The sequence below is a fragment of the Mustela putorius genome, unplaced genomic scaffold (assembly GCF_011764305.1).
Source record: "Mustela putorius furo isolate JIRA1106 unplaced genomic scaffold, ASM1176430v1.1 tig00537227_pilon_pilon_pilon, whole genome shotgun sequence".
Lineage (NCBI taxonomy): Eukaryota > Metazoa > Chordata > Mammalia > Carnivora > Mustelidae > Mustela > Mustela putorius.
Window position 1 is genome coordinate 37,829,218 of NW_025422368.1, and position 18,969 is coordinate 37,848,186.

At 32.6% G+C, this 18,969-nt stretch overlaps 2 protein-coding genes across 4 annotated transcripts in view; one reads left to right on the forward strand and one right to left on the reverse strand.

Annotated features, from left to right (window-relative positions):
• LOC101682992 (C-type lectin domain family 2 member B) overlaps positions 1-9,300 on the forward strand; it is a 27,601-nt gene extending 18,301 nt beyond the window's left edge. For 2 of the 3 annotated variants that reach the window (XM_004779715.3, XM_045073064.1), the window contains 2 exons: positions 2,067-2,170; positions 8,876-9,300. In XM_004779715.3, coding sequence (XP_004779772.1) covers positions 2,067-2,170; positions 8,876-9,074 — 303 coding nt within the window. In that variant the 3' untranslated portion in view covers positions 9,075-9,300. Of the gene's footprint in view, positions 1-2,066; positions 2,171-3,260; positions 3,747-8,875 lie in introns of those variants that run through there. The other variant, XM_004779716.3, reaches the window with a different exon arrangement.
• KLRF1 (killer cell lectin like receptor F1) lies at positions 5,230-18,394 on the reverse strand. Its single transcript, XM_004779717.3, has 6 exons — positions 18,178-18,394; positions 11,742-11,840; positions 10,704-10,850; positions 7,393-7,532; positions 6,310-6,422; positions 5,230-5,815 (listed from the first exon to the last, which is right to left on the reverse strand). Exons 1-6 carry the CDS (start codon positions 18,260-18,262, stop codon positions 5,695-5,697), a joined length of 705 nt encoding a protein of 234 aa, XP_004779774.1. The 5' UTR covers positions 18,263-18,394; the 3' UTR covers positions 5,230-5,694.
• Positions 18,395-18,969: the final 575 nt, after the last annotated feature.

Genomic DNA, 18,969 nt, shown 5'->3' on the forward strand with positions numbered 1-18,969 from the left:
CTTCTGTATGTAGTCAGTGGTTTCATTGTCAACTTTTGCAAGACTTTTGCAATGAACATTCTGAGAAATTCTTAAATTGTCCTTTACAGTTTCTTTTGGGGGAAAATGTCTAAATTAGCAGCAAGATGGAAAAATATTGAGTGCTAGTAAAATTTTTGAGAGGTTAAAGAATTAAGGTAACATGTTTTTAAAATCTTCACTTATAAGACTCTTGTCAGCAAAAGCTGACAAAAATAGTGATTATCATAGAACACAAAGATCAGAGCATACCAAAATAATTAGTTTTGAACTTAAGAGACATTATTAAACATATCAGATAAAAATGATTGTACTCTTTGGATCAAGAAAAGAGACATTGATCTTACAATTTCTTGATATATTTTGAAGGTAATAGATGCCTATATTTACTATATAATCTGGGCAAAATTTAAGCAACAAAATGAAGTAAAGCTATCTGTAAAGGAGTGATAAAAATAAAGGACTGTTTATTTAAAATGGTTTAATTAAAATATCGTATTTGTTTACTTAAATTACAAAATGTTTTCCTTAGTTAAAATGAAAGACAGCTTGCTTCATGAAATATTTTTCATACCTATTTCCACCTATGTAAAATTATCTTGCATCTTTAACAAGAAACCACATGGGTATTCTTTTAGTGAGCAAATAATAATTAACATGTTTCCTAGGAGAGGCTTTAGGAAATGCCCATCCCTGTTCCATGTCACTAAGACCACAACTACTGAAACTCATCCAATTTTCCCAATTATCCAATAACATACATACTGTGATTGTCAATACATTTATCCTTTCTCACCTTTTTTTTTTTTTTTGCCTTCAAGCAAGCTCCTTCCTAAGGCTAGAATATGAATTGCCCTCTTCTTCCTTATCCTCTGTTTTCATTATGGAATATCCTATTCTTCCCTTCCAGATACACCTCTTAAAGAACACCTGCTATGCAATTGCCTTATAAAAATTCAGATACTTCTTGTTAACTAAAATTTCACTTTGTATTTATTATAGTGACATTCTTCTCCTTATCCAGGAAGATATTTTCTAACTCTATGTTTACATTAGTTTCTTCACTATAAATGAAACTCTGTGAATTCAGACACAGTGTTTGACTAATCTGTTCTTTTACAAACCCAAAGCTTAGCTCAATGAGTTAATTTTTTTCAAATAAATTTATTAAATTATGCAAAAAAATGGTATATTAAAATGCCAAAGGTTATTGTTAGTGTCACTGTTATAGACAGGAATGGACCATAGTGTTGTAAACTGTATCCTTTATATTTATCATAAAATTGAAACATGGAATGATACAATACTAATTTTGTGGTTTCCCAGCTATTAAGTGGCATAATAGACTCAATGACTTTCTGTATATAACTGTATGGTTAAAAAGGTTCCAAGGCAGCAAGAAATTTCAGCATTGAATGAATAAGGAGAAAAGGAGAAATATGAGGATAAAGTTATATTTTTCTCCTGAAAGATCTCTTTAGAAATAGAAATTTTTGGCTGAAAAATAAAATTTGAGAATTAAATTCTAAAAGAATTGGATATATGAAAGGTGTGTGTGTGTGTGTATGTGTGTATGTGCATGTGTCCATGCAATACTTTTGGGAGAGAATATGAAGTAAAATATAATATTAAAATCAATATACTAATATTTACTGTGAAGTGGAAAAACATTATAATAAATATCTGATGATTAGAAAAGCTATGTAGGAAGTCAGTTGCAACGTTTAGTTTTCCAGGCATTTACAATATTAAAATCCTGGAGTTATAGATTTCCATATTGAGTATTTATCAATTTGGAATCAAAAAAAAAGAAAAGAAAAGAAAAAAAAAGTATCTTAAAGAAAACTTACCTCACATTTTTGTTTACAAGTAAGAAAACTAAGGGTCAGAGGGTGAAATACTTTTTCTGGTGAAGTGGGAGGCTATTTTCTGGTGAAGTGGGAGTTGACCATTTGTTGCCTTGCCCTTCAAAACCTGCAAAGCAGGGGGGGATGCAATAGGTTGTAGCAAAAACTAAAAAACATACGAAATTTATTTTGTCTCTAAAGGGATTTCTTAAGCGATACAAATGCACTTCTGATCACTGGATTGGGCTGGAGATGACAGAAAATCAAACAGGACGATGGGTAAAAGGAACCATATTTAACAAACGGTGAGTTTCTTTCTTTGAGGGATTATTTAAATTTAGATAACACAGCCTTCTCCAGAAACTACATTAGCTGCCTTTCTCTAGAGCCCAAGGTTTGGGTGTGTGTTGGAAAAATGAGATAGGGAAAATTGTATCATGTATTACCTCTAAGTTCACCAAAATCTAATCTGAAATAATTCTTGATACTAATGAATTTGAAAGGATGAAAATCAATTAGTTCTAAGATGCATTAGTTCTAAGAATCAACCAGGGAGGTTGGAAATCAAAATATAAGAAGGAAAATCTTTGCTGGTTATTTTGAAAATATAGACCAGTGATTCATAAACATAGACCAAAAAAAAAAAAAATTCCAAGAAACATATGCCTGCTTTTAACCTATATTCTCCAATTTGTATTTATTCTTCAAGCTTCATGCTACCTGTTTGCTGACACCTTTTACAGTTCAAGTTAAACTTCCTGTTCATTTTAACTTGATTTATATCTTCATATCTTCCATTTTGCAAAATTTACTGCACATATGACCTCCACATAACCTCCCTAAATGGTGACCGCCAGCCATTTAGCCATTTAGTTTATATTAGAATTTCTCAACAGCAACACTACTGACATTTTAAGCTGAATAATTCTTTGCTATAGGGAGGGAGTTCTGTCTTGTGCATTTTAGAATGTTAGCAGAACTTCTTGCTTCTGCCTATTAGAGAGGTCTCCCCCTCCACTTATGAAAATCCAGAATGTCTCCAGATGTTGCCAAGTGTCACTTGTGTATGTGTGTATTGGGGGGTGGGGTAGGGAACACAAAGCAAAAATCACCTTGTGTTGAGAACTATTGGTTCATATAAACTGGTAATTCTGCTGATTACACATAACTCTCTTAATGTCAGTTTAACAGAAACTTTTAGGGTATAAATTCTTGGAAGAGAAACTTTTAGGGTCTAATTTGGTACAGGTTATCTTCCCCTTAACAAGAGAGCACTGTACCACAGCACACTTTTCAGGACACTGGAAAGATTATTATTTTTTTTTAATGGGGTTATTGGGCAAGCGAGAAATCACAGGATTTTTTCATTCTTGGTGTTTAATCCCTTTATCATAGGTTTCCTGTGAGAGGAAGTGAAAAATGTGCTTACTTAGATGATAATGGTGCAGCAACGGCTAGATGCTACACAGAAAGAAAATGGATTTGTAGGCGGAAAATGCATTAACTGACATGGATACCTGATTTTTGTCACCCTTTTTTTCTTTCCCTCTGTATAATTTAATTTTCAACACTTCACTACTTTAATGTTTGAACCTGATAATTCATCTTGATAATTGTCAAAATAACTTACTTTGACTTATTTTTCTTCTTTTCAAGTTGCCTGGATCTTTTTTCTTTTTCTATATCAATTTTAGAAAATGCCTGTAATTAATTTTATAGGATCTATAGATCCATTTGGAGAGTGCTATATTTAAAATATTATTTTTTATTCATTTATAATATATATGTTGTATTGTGTTTATCATCTTGTATGATTTACAGTTTTTCTAATAAGTCATGTTATTTATTATATGTGTCCCCATTAAATGTATCTGAAATTTATGCTATTCCAACTATGTAATTTTATTATTTTTTAAAATAGTTACTTTTTTTTTTAGTTACTTTTTTATATGGAAATGTAATTGTTTACATTATTCTAGAGAACTACAATCTGCTGAAACAGAGGACAGCAGTGTTTTGCAGAGCTAGGGTCGGGGGCGGCGATCATACACCATATGTGTCGGCCAGCTTTTGCGGGTCTTCATATCTGATAGGAGAGAGTTTTACAACTCTTGTTTTTTTTAATTAGTTTCACATTTTAAAGAAAATGCTTCTAACAGTTGGTTCTTTCTCTTTTTTAAAGATTTCTTTTATTTGAGAGATTTCATTTATTTATTGAGAGAGAGCACAGCAGGAGAGAGGGAGGAGCAGCAGGCTCCCAACCAAGCAAGGAGCCTGACAGAGAGCTTTGGCTCTGTACCTGTAATGTTTGCTTTACAACTTGGATCTAGGTGCCCACTGAAGTTAGCCTCCTACCTTCCCACAGAAGCTAAGAAATAGAGGTGCCACTTTTCTTGATGGTTAGTTACATATCAAAAGAATGACTCTCTGGTCCTTAAGATAGGCACTTCTGGATTGTAAAGCCTTTAAAAAGCTCTTTGAAAGATTTACATCTCAAAGAAGCAGACACAGAATTTCCAATCACAAATTTCCTAACTTAAATGGTCTAAAAATGAGGAGTCAGGGCCTCATAAGATAGGAAGAACAAAGCTTGTCTAAAATTTAACCAAGCTGAAGGGAATGTTAAAGCCATCTTTGTTATTGTCCACAAAATATTAATTAATTACAAAGAGAAAGAGAAACTTTATGTGAAGTCTGATAGATATCACATTAAGCATGTGAACAAAGTCAATGGCATCAACAATGGAACAAATAAATATGTGTGCCTCCTGACGGGATGCAAGAACTTCTCACTGTTTTTGTCAAGGAGCAGTTGAATATGACAATGAGAAATAATCAGGCAGATTGAGATTAAAGAGCATTTTGCAGAAAAACTGGGTTGTAGTATTCCGAAGTGTCAAGTTGTGAATAACAAGGAAGGCTAAAGAACTCTTCCAAAGGGAAGGAGATTAAAGAGACATAATAACTAAACGCAGAAGATGATTCTGAGCTGGATCCTTTAGAGACAATTGGCAAACCTTAAATAGAGTCTGAGAACTAGATGGTAGCACTGTGTTGATGCTAGTTTATTAATTTTGATCACTTAGTTGTGATTAAGTGGAGGAATTTTTGTAGAAAATATGCACAAAAGTATCCAATGATACTTGAAATTTTCATAATAAAATGTATCAATCTGGCAAGTAATTCTCAAGAGGTTCGGGAAGAAGGAAAGTGCTTTTGCTCTGTACCTGTAATGTTATACCTTTATGAGAGTTTCTAAATTTAGATGAAAATTGTATAAAATCTAAAGCAAACAAAATATTTAATGCTTTTGAGTTACAAATCCAGTTTTAAGGTTTATATCAAAGAAAAAAAGGTACTACTTTTTAAAAAGATGTTCAGAGTGTTTATTGCAGCATAGTTTACAGCAGAAAAAACTTGAAAACAAAGTTAATGCTTATCAACAAACCAGTAAATATATATATATAAATCCACACTATAATGCAACTCAGAATTGTATGTAATTTGCATAGGATATTGTTACAAATTAAACAAGCACAATACAGAAAAGCAGATGTAATTTGATCACATTTGTTGTAAAATGAAAGCAAATAAAAATCCTGAGTATGAATGCATGGACTCATACTTTATTATATTACCACATAAAACATTGAAAGGGCATATTTTAGATTGTTTACATGGTGTACTCTAAGGTTGGGATCCATGTAGATGATGGAGGGAAAATAGAGAAGACATTTTGTTGTTTAATCACAGTTCTATTTTTTAATTGTGCTTTTAAATTCTTACTCCTTAATATTAATATTAAAACTTAATTGGCAAAAAATTTTGATCATTGATTATTGATTGATTGACAAATCCATCTGAAAACACTGCTGCAGGTTTCAGAATAAATTTTGCTTTCCTTGGTGGCAGCACAGCTATTTTCTTTAGTTGGCCCTTTTATGGAAAATCTGTAGAGGAAGGGATAAATATATTGTTAATCACTGTTGCTGAAGACATCCATTTGTGTTTGCAGCTAATACCCTCCTTTAGTTAAAAGGCCATTCAGATTTCAGGGCATTTTCAAATCCCTTGATTTACTAGAAGTTACAATATCTCTGTGACTTAGACTCATTTTGTGATTGGCACGGAGTTTGCAAAGAATCTGTTAGAAATGACAGACCTAAGAGTAAATCTGCGTCCATATCCCTGTTCTAGTCTTTTTTCCATTGTTCTATATTTAAACAATAAATGCAAAATAATTACTGTTTTCGAATCTTTTTGTTTTGAAAACAACCCAAAATATCCATCATTACTCCAGTGAACATTAAATTGATTTTCATCCTTTCAAATTCATTAGTATCAAGAATTATTTCAGATTAGATTTTGGTGAACTTAGAGGTACTTTATGAAGATAAGTTCTACAATAGACAGAAAGTCAGACAGTGTTTTTGGAAAGACTCACGTCTTTGAATCTAATGGAGAACCATCCACCCAGGTCCATGTCCTCTTTAGGGATGTAAAGTTAAGCCCAATCCACACGTAATTTGCTTGTTTTAGGTTTTTCTGTATAAAAGCCTAAGAAGTGAGTAAAGAGTAACTCAATGAACAGAATATTTTAACAACGTAGACATACTAAGTAAGATATAGAATTTTATTGGACAGTTAGCATCCTACATGAACATTCTTATACTAGTGAATTCATAACTTATTTACATACAATATATATTACATACATACATACACATACATGTATATCACTTGTAAATCGGATATAAATATTCCGCCCAGGATTAGCATGAGCCAAGTGAGGCACTGGCATTGAGCACAAAATTTAGGAGGATGCAAAAACTCAGTAATCAAGATAAATGATACTTTAACGGAAGGAATGGGAAGAGATTTGAGAAAAGCCATTTTTTAAAAAGATTTATTTTAGAAGGACTGAGAGAGAGAGTGTGTGAGTGAGGGGATGGGCAGAGGGGAAAAGAAAGAAGGAATCCCATGCACCCTCTGTGCTGAGTGGGGAGCTAAAGGGGGCCTTGATGTCAGGACCCTGAGATCATGACCTGAGCTGAAATCAAGTCAGATGCTTAACTGATTGAACCACTAAGGTACCCCTTGAGGAAAACCTTTCTTTCTTTTTTTTTTTTTCATTCATTTAGCATAATGTTTTCTTTTTTAATTCAAGTAATTAACATACAGTGTATTATTAGTTTCACAGGTAGAGTTTAGTGATTCATCAGTTGCATATAACACCCAGTGCTCATTACATCTTGTGGCCTCCTTAATACCCATCACCCAGTTACCACATCTTCCCTTCCACTTCCCCTCCAGCAACCCTCAGTTTGTTTCCTATAGTTAAGAGTCTCTTATGGTGTGTCTCCTTCTCTGATTTCATCTTTTTTTTTTTCCCCTCTTTTCCCCTATGATCCTCTGTTTTGTTTCTTAAATTCCACATATGAGTGAAATCATCTGATAATTGTCTTGAGGAAAACCACTTCTATCTGTACAGAGACTAATGCCATAACCCTGACACTAAACCACTTACCATTTCAAGTTGGTCCTGAATGATTGGTAGATGAGATTTCCTTCCCAAACAATACCCATAACTGTCACTCCAACTTTTCATTTCATTAGAGAACCAATAACACTTTTTTTGATATTTGAGCCATTCCGATGGGCACAACCCTACAGGGAAATGGAGGAAATAAAGAAAATAAAGTTATATATGTATCTCTGAAAATTGAATACTTCTGTGTTGTATAAATAAGAGTGGAGCTGTATGATAAAATCACTCACAACAAAGTGTTCAGATTTACAAGATGTCCAAATTGCAAATGATAATTCTTGGGAATTAAAAAATTAATTTAGTAAGATGAAGAAAAACTTAGACAAAAGGGGATTTCTTTTTCATTCCCGGATCTAATGTAATTACTAAAATAACATCAGCCATTTAAGTTGTAAATTGCATTAATGCTATATGTGAGATTAAATATTATTTATACCATTCACTTAGAATTTAATTATAGAAAGCTTTAAGATTTCTCTTTTTGTATGCATAAATCTTACTTAATAACTCCCTTTTGATATTAAATAATGTTGAGCATAATAGTTTTTTGGCCTCTATATAATTATAAGTTCAAGTTCTTTGATTTTCTTAAATTAAATTAAACCTAGGTCTTCAATTGAGAATATCTGAGACTTTGGCATAATAATGAGAGAAAGTGAATTGAATGAATAAATATGAGTTCAGGTCAGTGTAACTATTCAAACTTCCAGCCATTAAATTCTCCTATCTTTGTTGAAGTTAAATTCATCTGAAATAAAATCACCATTTTAATTACCTTAAATTTGAAATGCCATGGATTTTAGTACAGCTACAATGTGTAAGCATAACTACTATCTCATTTCAAACTATTTTCATCATCCCAAAATAAAATCCTGTAAATTGCAGTCACTATTCATTCTCCCCATCCTATTAAGTTTTAACACTGGAAAATATGAATCTTCCAAGCTAATTCTTCCTTTTCAAGATTGTTTTTGCTATCCAGGATTTCTTTCAATTTCACATGAATTTTAGGATCACCTTGTCCATTTTCATGAAAAAAGGCCATTGGAATTTTGATAAGAATTTCTTTGAATATGCAGATCTCTTTGATCAGTATTGCCATCTTAAGCAAATTGTGATATATATTCAGAGGAATATTCTCCAGTCATAAAAGGGAATAAAATGATGATATATGATACAACATGGGTGAATCTTGAAAACATTATGCTAAGTGAAAGAAGCAAAACACAAAAAGTGAAATATTCTGTGATTCCATTATATGAAAGTCTAAAATAGGTAAATCCACAGAGACAGAAAGCAGATTAGTGGTTGTTAAAGGCCGGGTGAGAGGAAATGGGCAATTGCTTACTGAGAATAGAATTTCTTTTTGGGTGATGAAAATGTTTTGGAACTAGATAGATATAGTTGTTGCACATTCAAATGTCCTACTGCTATTGAATTGTTTTATTTTATTTTCATAAAGATCTCTTACAGAGATCACAAGTAGGCAGAGGCATGTTGGAAACTGCGTTGTTATGGCTCTGGAAGCCTGGATAAGAAGTGAACTTGAACACCCCTGGGGACGCCCTTGTGTGCCAAGGGAACTTGGAGCAAGTCCAGCGGGGATGCTCACATGGCTTGACTCTGAAAGGCTATTCAGGGTGAAAATAACATCTGTGTAGTTTTATGTGATTCACTTATGACTTATCTTGAGAAAAAACACATTCTTGGAACCTTAAGATTATCACAAAAGTCTGGAGGCTAATAGCCTATTAACATCCTGCCTGACTCATTTTTCACTGACCGATATGATTGAGTATTGATACCAGCATTGTGCTGAAGCTGTATAAAAGTGGTTACATGAAGAAATAAAGTTGCTACTCGCCTGAGATGGAGTAGTCCTCCTGAGCCCGCTGTCTCTCTCTCTCTTTTCCTTAAATCTCCCAGCCCTACTTTCAGGTGTCTTTCTCCTGCTGGACCGGCAGAGGCAGGCAGAGAGAGAGGGGGAAGCAGGTTCCCTGCTGAACAGAGAGCCCAGTGCGGGGTTTAATCCCAGGACCCTGGGATCATGACCTGAGCCAAAGGCAGAGGCTTTAGCCAACTGAGCCACCCAGGCACCCTGAATTATTTTATTTTAAATAGCTAACTTCATGTTTGTGGATATTTCCTCATTTAAAAAAGGAGAAAAACCTAATGGAAATTAATACCTTACAGCTCGATATACAGTAGTTAGACTAATTTTAAGGAAAGCTTAATGTTATCTATATGATTCCACATTTACCTATCAAAGTTTCCTTATCTCTGAAAATGTTCCATTATAATACCCAACATAATGATAAATTAAATAGTCATGGTCAAAAATACGTGTTAAAATTATAGTATTTCAATTAGTTTGGGACTTGTACATGTAAAATAGATAGATAATCCAAAACAAAACAGTATCAATAAGTAAACAATAATAAATATGACATTTTCATACGTGATCAAGAGAACAACATAAACTAGTGGATTAGAGAAAATCCTTTTTTTAAAAGATTTTATTTATTTATTTATTTAGAATGGAGGGAGGAGCAAAGAGAAAGGGAGAGAGAAACTCCAGCAGACCCCCCCACTGAGTGTCAAGCCCTACTTGGGGCTCGATCCCAGGATCCCAAGATCGTGACCTGACCAGAAAGCAAGAGTCCAACGCCTAACTGACTGAGCCACCCAGGCACCCCTAGGGAAAATCCTTTGGTAAATAATCATAAAACAAATTAATCTACACACTTTGCACATTACTGTAAATTGAAGATATTGAAGATATTGAAGATATTGAAGGCCCCAAAAGTTAAACACTTTAAAGTTAAACTAAAGCAAAATTGGAAGTAGAAGGCATGGTTTTTCCAAAATTTTGTATAATTGGAAGTTCTAAGCACAAAATCATAATGAATCATTTATTACATATAATTACTTTTATTCCTTTTGTATTTCAAAACAGAATAAATAAGAGACAAAATATAGTTATTTACATACTGCCTTATAATCACAATTAACTTGCCATGTTTATGGGTTTCAATTTGATTTTAAACTCCTGCAAGGAAGAGCCTCTTTGTTATTTTTTCACTGATACTACCGTCCCACTACAAAAAAAGTAATAAATTATATATATATACATATGCATATGTAGATATAGATATATGAAATTTTGAATGAAAAATAGATTGATATCAAATCTTTATTAATTTAAATCTGCATAACTGTTAAATAAGATTTTTTAAACTTAGAAAGCCAAAACAATTAAAACAAATACAGGCCAAAATCTTGAGATATACCTGTAGCTTTTGAACCACAGTAACTTCTATCCTTATTACTTATATTTCCTCTTGTGCCACTGTTCATTATCAGGTTTCCAATATCATCATGTTGGGTGATATTTGAATTCTTTGCTTCTTGGCATTTTAGCAATATTCCCTGAGAAACTTAAAAACAGAATTATTTTAACACTGGGTAAATATCTTTTCCCTGTGCGGTGCTCCAGACAGAAATATCTTTGGAATGATTCTGATGATTAGAACAAGAAATAACTGAAGAGATAACTAGAAAGTTTCTTTCTTATTCTCATGTTTATTTAATGAAAAATAATTTCAAATATTACATAATTAAATCATTTACAGAATACATATTTGTTGAGGAACTATTCTGTGCCAGGCATCATGCTAAGAACTGGTGATACAGGAATAAATAAAGCAAAATTCCCTCTCTAAAGAGTATACATGCTCTTTCCATGCTTTCTTGATGTCATGTTTTTCTGAAACCTATGACACTGTGCTTAGCCCATTCTACCATAATTACTTTTTAAAAATCTGTTTATTTCATTAGAGATTTCTCACCATGTTTATTCATTTTTTTTTTGTTTTTTGTTTTGAGAAGTTTTTTTTTTAAAATTCTGGAAATTTGCAGTAAACCTTGGGATATAGTAGTACATAGTATAAATTAAATACAATTTTACATACAACATATAAAAATTTCTAAGAAAAATCATGGAATTCTATCTATTCACAGGTTTCTAAGAAATCAAAAAACATGGCTTCCTAATATACATCTCTCTCTCTCTCTCTCTCTCTCTCACACACACACATACACACATTTTCTTCCTTTTAGATTGTATGCCATTTGAGAACAAGATACTTACCTGATTTGATTACATATTAAATACATTACAATGGAGTACAATATACAGCTTTATACATAGTAGCTTCTTTTTAAAAGAGTTTGTTAACAAAAAATGAACAAATGGATGAATGAGTATGAAAAGTCATAAGAAAAGAGTAAACATTTTCCATATTTTTATTCAAGATCTTTTAACTTACCTAGTAAAGATAGGGAGATCAAAGTCAAAACCAGTATACCGTTTACTGTTCCTGATATTCCCAATAAGATTTTATACCAGTGTGACATCACAGAACCATCTGAGAGATTAATCACATAAATTAGCTCAGAAAAGTACATTTCCAAGTAGTGAAAGCAATTGTAGTAATAGGATTGCATATAATATGGGTTTTGAATTTTAAAGGATGTTAAGCAATCAAAAACTTAAAACTTAAATAAATAGAAAAATGCAATCCTACTTTATTTAGTAATGGTAACACTGCATGGGGAGAGCTATGAGGCATGTTATTTTGCATCTTAAGAAATTGCTAATATTTGACATAATTGACTAGTGGGATAAAGAAATTTAACGTATACACCTAATAATTCCCCAAGTGTGCATGTGTATGCACATACACAAGTTCATGGGCACTTACAGATACACACATATATAGTCACACAAATATATACTTTCTAATTAATAATTTGCTTTAATATAATATTCCCAAGTATTCAACCTATTTAATTTACAGAGGATGTAATACAAATCAGAACTAACCTAAAAAGAATCCTAAAATTTTTTTTAACCAATGTAATAATGATGTTTCAGCTTCTTGTTAAATGTTAAACATTTTAAGAGTGATAACTGTTTTATTTTTCATATGCCTATGCTGCTACATTAGAAATGAGATGTGCATTCTGTGATGGCTATTAACGAACAAATTGATATGATAAAACAGAAAGGAAATAGTCACAATATGTTGTTATTTTTCTCAACCTCATTAAATAGGACATGGGTTGGTGGACATTAGCATATGGAATTGGATTAGCAATTAGTATATACTGAATAAATGAATGTCTATATTTTGCATAATAGTTTTGTCATCCAAGATAATTTTTATAAATGCATCACAGTAAGGAGCCACTCCCCATAACTATTATTATCCTTAGAGTTCAGTCAATAAATTGAGTTACTAAATACTGAGCTTCATGTTCCAAATATCCCTTAAACCTGTGGGAATAAAAAAAAAAAAAAGCACATTTGAAGATGCTGAAATCTGTCAAGAAAAAGCATAATAAACCATATAAAACAGTATGTCAGAGAAATAGTACACAGTTTTTATCTTATGATAATGCCAAAGATCATAAAATAAGATTTATTGTAATTCAATTAATTAATACGCTATGTTCCCAGATATTTTTTAATATTTTAATATAATAAAATTTATAATCAACAAATCCAAAGTATTCAACACATGGGAAAAATGTCATTTATTCATTTTAAAAAAATAAAACACATGACTATCAGAAAACATTAGGAGAAAGGGTGTGGAAGCCTTTTCAAATTCAATTCAAACTCAATTATTTCTTCTAAGTATCATGAGTTGAGCTTCACTGTATGAATTTGAGGCATATAAGGCTTACAGTTTTGCAGGAAATAACATTTTCATTACGCTGTATTTTCTCCTTTAGAGAAGCTGTAGAGAATTCTCCTGTACAGACTTTAACTTATAAGTCTTTTAATAACAGAAAATGAAAATAAAAATAATTTAAAAATTAAAAAGCCCTATGATCAGTCACTCCTAAGTGTCCAAACAAAATTCTTAAATATATTATTATATATTATAATTATTATATAATTATAATAGATAATATAATAATTATAATATATAAAATATATTATTATATATATTATACCTTCACCATAATGAGTTTATTCTAGGAATACAAGTATTGTCCAATAGTAAGAAATTCATTTTATCTTACTAATAGAGCTAGAGAGAAATGTATCATCATCCTAATAGATGTAAAAAGTGCAATTGATAAAATCCAACAACTTTAAACTAGAAATGAAGCAAGGATCGATGGACACTTGTTCAATATGCAAAGTTTTTTTTGTCTAATTAAGTTCATTGAGAAATGTCAGAAGTTTTCCACAAAAGTTTGGAAAAAAATTAACTCTAGTATAAAGTTTAAAAGAAAATATTCTTGAAAGTAACTATAGCTACAGTAATTTGCTAATGAATACACAATATAAAAAGAGGTAAATTGTGATATCAAAAACATAAAAGATAGGCATTAAAAGGTAGAGATTTGCATGCAATTGTAATTAGTTGTTATCAGTGTAGAATAGACTGTTATAAGATGTTTTATATAAACCTCATGGTAATCACAAAGCAAAACCTACAGCAGATGCACACATTAAAAGAAAAGGGAATCAGGGTCCTGGGTGGCTCAGCGGGTTGGGCCTCTGCCTTCGTCTCAGGGTCCTGGGATCGAGCCCCACATTTGGGCTCTCTGCTCAGTGGGGACCCTGCTTCCTTCTCTCTCTCTGCCTGCCTCTCTACCTACTTGTGCTCTCTCTCTGTCAAATAAATAAATAAAATCTTTAAAAAAAAAAAAAAGGAAATCAAAGCATACCACTATGAAAAGTCAATTCACAAAGGAAGGCCACAAGAGAAGGAGAAAAGAATAAGGGAATTACTAATGCCATCTTATTACCTGATATTTGGCTGTTTTATGTCTTTTCATATGAATAATTAGAATTATTCTAATTCTTAACAGATTCAATACTCTAATCTAAAGATATGGAGTGGCTAGATAGATTAAAACAAAACAAAACAAAACAAAAACGGGACACAACTACATGCTGCATACAAGAGACTCACTTCATCTTTAAGGATACACATAGACTTAAAGAGAAGGGATAGAAAAAGATATGCCATGCAGATAGAAACTAAAGAGAGCAGAGGTAGTTATACTTATATAAGACAATGTAGCGGTTAAGTCAAAAACTGTAACAAGAGACAAAGAAGGTAATTATGTAATGATAAAGGGCTCAGTTTATCAAGAGAATATAACAATCATAAATATATATGCAGCCAACATCAGAGTAGCTAAATACATCAAACAAATATTAACAGATTTGAAAGGGAGGAATAGATAACAATGCCCTAATAACAGGGGATTTCAATACCTCACATTCAACAACAGATAGATCATCCAAACCAAAAATCACTACAAAAATCTGGGATGTGAGCTATTACTTTAGACAAAATGGACCTAACAGACATACACAGAACATTCCATCCAACAACAGTGGGAAACACATTCTTCTCAAATGCACACAAAACATTCTCCAGGATAGATCATATGATAGGCTACAAAAGAAGTCATGGCAAATTTAGGAAGACTGAAATTATATCAAGGATTTTTTTCCAATGACAATAGTATAAAACTACACCTTAAGGCAGCAGGATAACTGGAGAATTTACAGATACGTCAAATAAAGCAACACACTCCTGAACCACTAACAAGTCAAAGAAGAAATCAAAATGAAAATTAAAAAAAAAATCTTGAAACAAACGTGAAAATACATTGAACTTAAAGGATGCAACAAAAGCCCCCCCCTTTTTTTAGATTTTCCAAGGACCCTGGCAAATCTTTTTTTTAAATTTAATTTAATTTAATTTTTGTTCAGTGTTCCAAAATTCATTGTTTATACACCACACCCAATGCTCCAAAAGTACTTCTAAGAGAGAAACAACTACATTTTATATTAAAAGAAAAATCTCAAATAAACCATCTAACTTCTTTTTTTAAGATTTTATTTATTTATTTGACAGACAGAGATCACAAGTAGGCAGAGAGGCAGGTGGGGGGCTGGGCAGGCTCCCTACGCAGGGCTCAATCCAGGATCTTGGGTTCATGACCTGAGCTGAAGGCAGAGGCTTTAACCCATTGAACCATCCAGGCACCCCTCAAATAAACCATCTAACTTTAAACATTAAGGAACTAGGAATGAAAACAAAATAGAGGGAGAAAATACTGGAAAATTATGTAACTATCTGATAAATGGTCAACATTCAAAATATACAAGAATGCATACAACTTATACAACTCAGGAAAAAAATCATTAAAAAAATGGGCAGAGGATATGAATAGATAGTTTTCCAAAGAAGGCCTACAAATGGCCAAGTACGTGAAAAGTTGTTCAATGTCACTAATCATCAGGGAAATGCAAACAAAACAATAATGAGATATCACTTCACGTCTGTCAGAATGGCTACTACCAAAAAGAGTTAACAAGTGTTGGTGAGGGTGTGGAGAACTTTGAGCCCTTGCACACTGTTGGTGAAAATGTAATATGGTGCAGTCACTAGGAAACCAGAATGGCAATCCCTCAAAAAATTAAAAATAGTGCTATTATATAATCCAGTAATTGCATTCATGGGTATATCCTAGAGAATTGAAATCAGTATTTCAAAAAGATGTTTGCATTCAATGATCATTGTGGCATAGAATGGTACAATCCTGTGGAGGATATTTGGGGGAAAACTAGCAAAATTATATAAACATTTATGTTGACATCCAGCAGTCTGTCTTCTAGGAAAACATCCAAGTTACACATCAGCAATATATGGAAAGACATATGTGCAAGGCATTGCAATGCTATTTATAACAGGGGTAGAATAGGAAAAGAATGTAAACATCTTAAGTGCCCAGTAATGGAACTAGTTGAATGAAGTATGGTGTATACCCACTTAATAGAGAAATATTAGGCTGTATATAGGATTGAAATGTATGGAGGGAGAGAGCAGGGTGAAGGCAACAAGAAAGAAGCTGGATCTTTGGGAGCTGAAGATCTCTGGAAGTACCTTGCTATACAGACTTTAGAAATAGATAAATGTTTTAAATAGTTATAAAATGATTCTAATTATATAATAGGCATTATGTATATTGTTATGATTGCATAATATGTATATTTATACAGAATTATAATTACATCAAAATGAAAAAAGTGATCCCCCCAAATAAAATGGAATATGAAATAAAGGGCTCTAACCCGTAGAGAGGAAGTATTTCAAGCAATTTCATTTTTCTTATTTTTATTTTTTTAAAAAATTTTATTTAGCTATTTGAGAGAGAGAGTGCGCACGTATGCACAAGCAAGTGGGGAGAGGCAAAGGGAGATGGAGAAGATCCCCTAGTGAGAAGGAAGCCCTGACTGTGGGGCATGGGAAGGCGTGATCCCAGGAACCTGAGACAGTGAACTGAGCTGAAGGCAGACCCTTAACTGAGAACCACCCAGGTTCCCCTCAAGCAATTTAACATAATTTGACTGTACTTGCCTAATAGAATATATTCTAAGGACAAAAAGCCCTGCAAAAACATTTCAATCTGCTTTAAGTAACTATATTATTAGTAATTCTATTTCTATAGTGATTCTGAAGCTTTAGATCGTAGCAAAAAAAATGTAATTTCTTATTTCCATTAGCACCAAGACATGAGAAAACATATACAAATATATCACAAAGTTAAATAAAATCTCTGTGTATAATGACAAGGCTTAAATTGTCAGCTAGATTTAAATGTATGTCATACCACAAGCTTTACTAAATATTAGCAAACTTTACTCTTAGCGAAGGATACATTGATAAAGGGTAAGTATCAGTATATGCCACTTAAATAGCTAGGAGTTGCACATTTATCATTGGCAGCCTCCTGAGCTCCTTTCCTCAACCAAAACACATTCTGGTTTCAAAGTGTCATCTACAAACTGAGTGTGAAAAAAAAGTTTGCACAGAAGAGTCGTTACATTTTGTGGTCTTTCACGTTAACATCTCTATTTTCCAAAACAAAATTTTCCATATGGTGAAAAACATATTTTAAAGTTTTTGACACATTGAATTAAAAACTGGTATTAAAGATGCCATTTTTATGAATGATAAAGCAGTTGATAAGTGGCACTAAATATTCATTTTAATTTTATTAATTTTAACTTATTTGTATTTTTCCTGAGAATCCTTAGGAAATTATATGATTTAAGGTTTTAACTTTATTTTTTAAAGCTTTTTATTTATTTGACAGAGAGAGAAACAGTGAGAGAGGGAACACAAGCAGGGGAACCAGGAAAGGGAGAAGCAGGTTTTCCACTAAGCAGGGCACGTGATGTGGGTCTGGATCCCAGGACCCTTCAAGGTGCTACTTTAAAAGGAAAATAACTTGGAGCACCTGGGTGGCTCAGTTGGTTAAGCGTCTGCCTTCGGCCCAGGTCACAATCAGGGTCCTGGAATCAAGCCCCACTTTGGGCTTCCTGCTTCGAGGAGACCTTGCTTCTCCCTCTCCCTCTGCCTTTCCCCCTGCTTGTGCTCTTTCTGCATCAAATAAGTAAATAAACTTTTTAAAAATTTAAATTGAATAATAAAATAAAATAAGTAAATAATTGTTAGTCCTCGCCTTGATAAATGAGACAGAGAGACAGAAAGTCAAGACAGAGACAGAAAGAGAAAAACACCAAAAATTAAAATAGTCCAAGAACAGTAAAAAATAGAATATTGGAAATTATGGTCCACATTCATATTCATATTAATATTAACCCATATTAAATCTATACTCATATTAACCCACACCAATTAAAAAAAATGAATTCCATACCTTTAGATTTAACTTGGGATGTTTGGCTGGAACTCCTTTTTTTCAATTGTAAATTCAATGTCATATATCTGTCTTCGTCTTCCATCTTCGATGTGGGTGAATATATGTGTATATATATGTGCGTTTTATTTTTAAGTATGATATGTAATAAAAAAATAAAATCTGCTGTTAATCAGAGCTAGTCCTCAAATTGTCCACTCAGAGTACAAACAAGGGCGCAGAGTTTTTCATCTATTGGTGAAAACCACAAAGGAAGTGTTTTCTTTTTTTTCAGTTTATTTCTCTTGACTTAACATGTGATTTTTTCAACTGTCCACCACATATTGAATTTAACATCATATGTGGTTCTTTATTTTTTAAAGATTTTATTTATTTATTTGACAGAGACAGAGAGAGAGAGGGAACACAAGCAGGGAAAGTGGGAGAGAGAGAAGCAGACTTCCCGCTGAGTAGGGAATCTGATGGCCTGGATCCCAGGACCCTGGGATCATGACCTGAGCTGAAGGCAGTTGCTTAAAGACTGAGCCACCCAGGAACCCAGTATGTGGTTCTTTAAAAAATGTTCCCTGATTAACACATAAAGTTAGGCAAATGGAAATTGTACACCTTTTAGAGTTATAGGATACATAGGTGTCTCCTGGTTGAGCCAAAATATGTGAATTTTCAATTATACTTCCTAATATAGTGATATCTGATTCAATATAATAGCTTGCAATTACCTAAAAGTTAAATTTCCTGATCCAAAAACAACATTGCTTACAAATCATGCTAATAATTTAATAATATAATTTG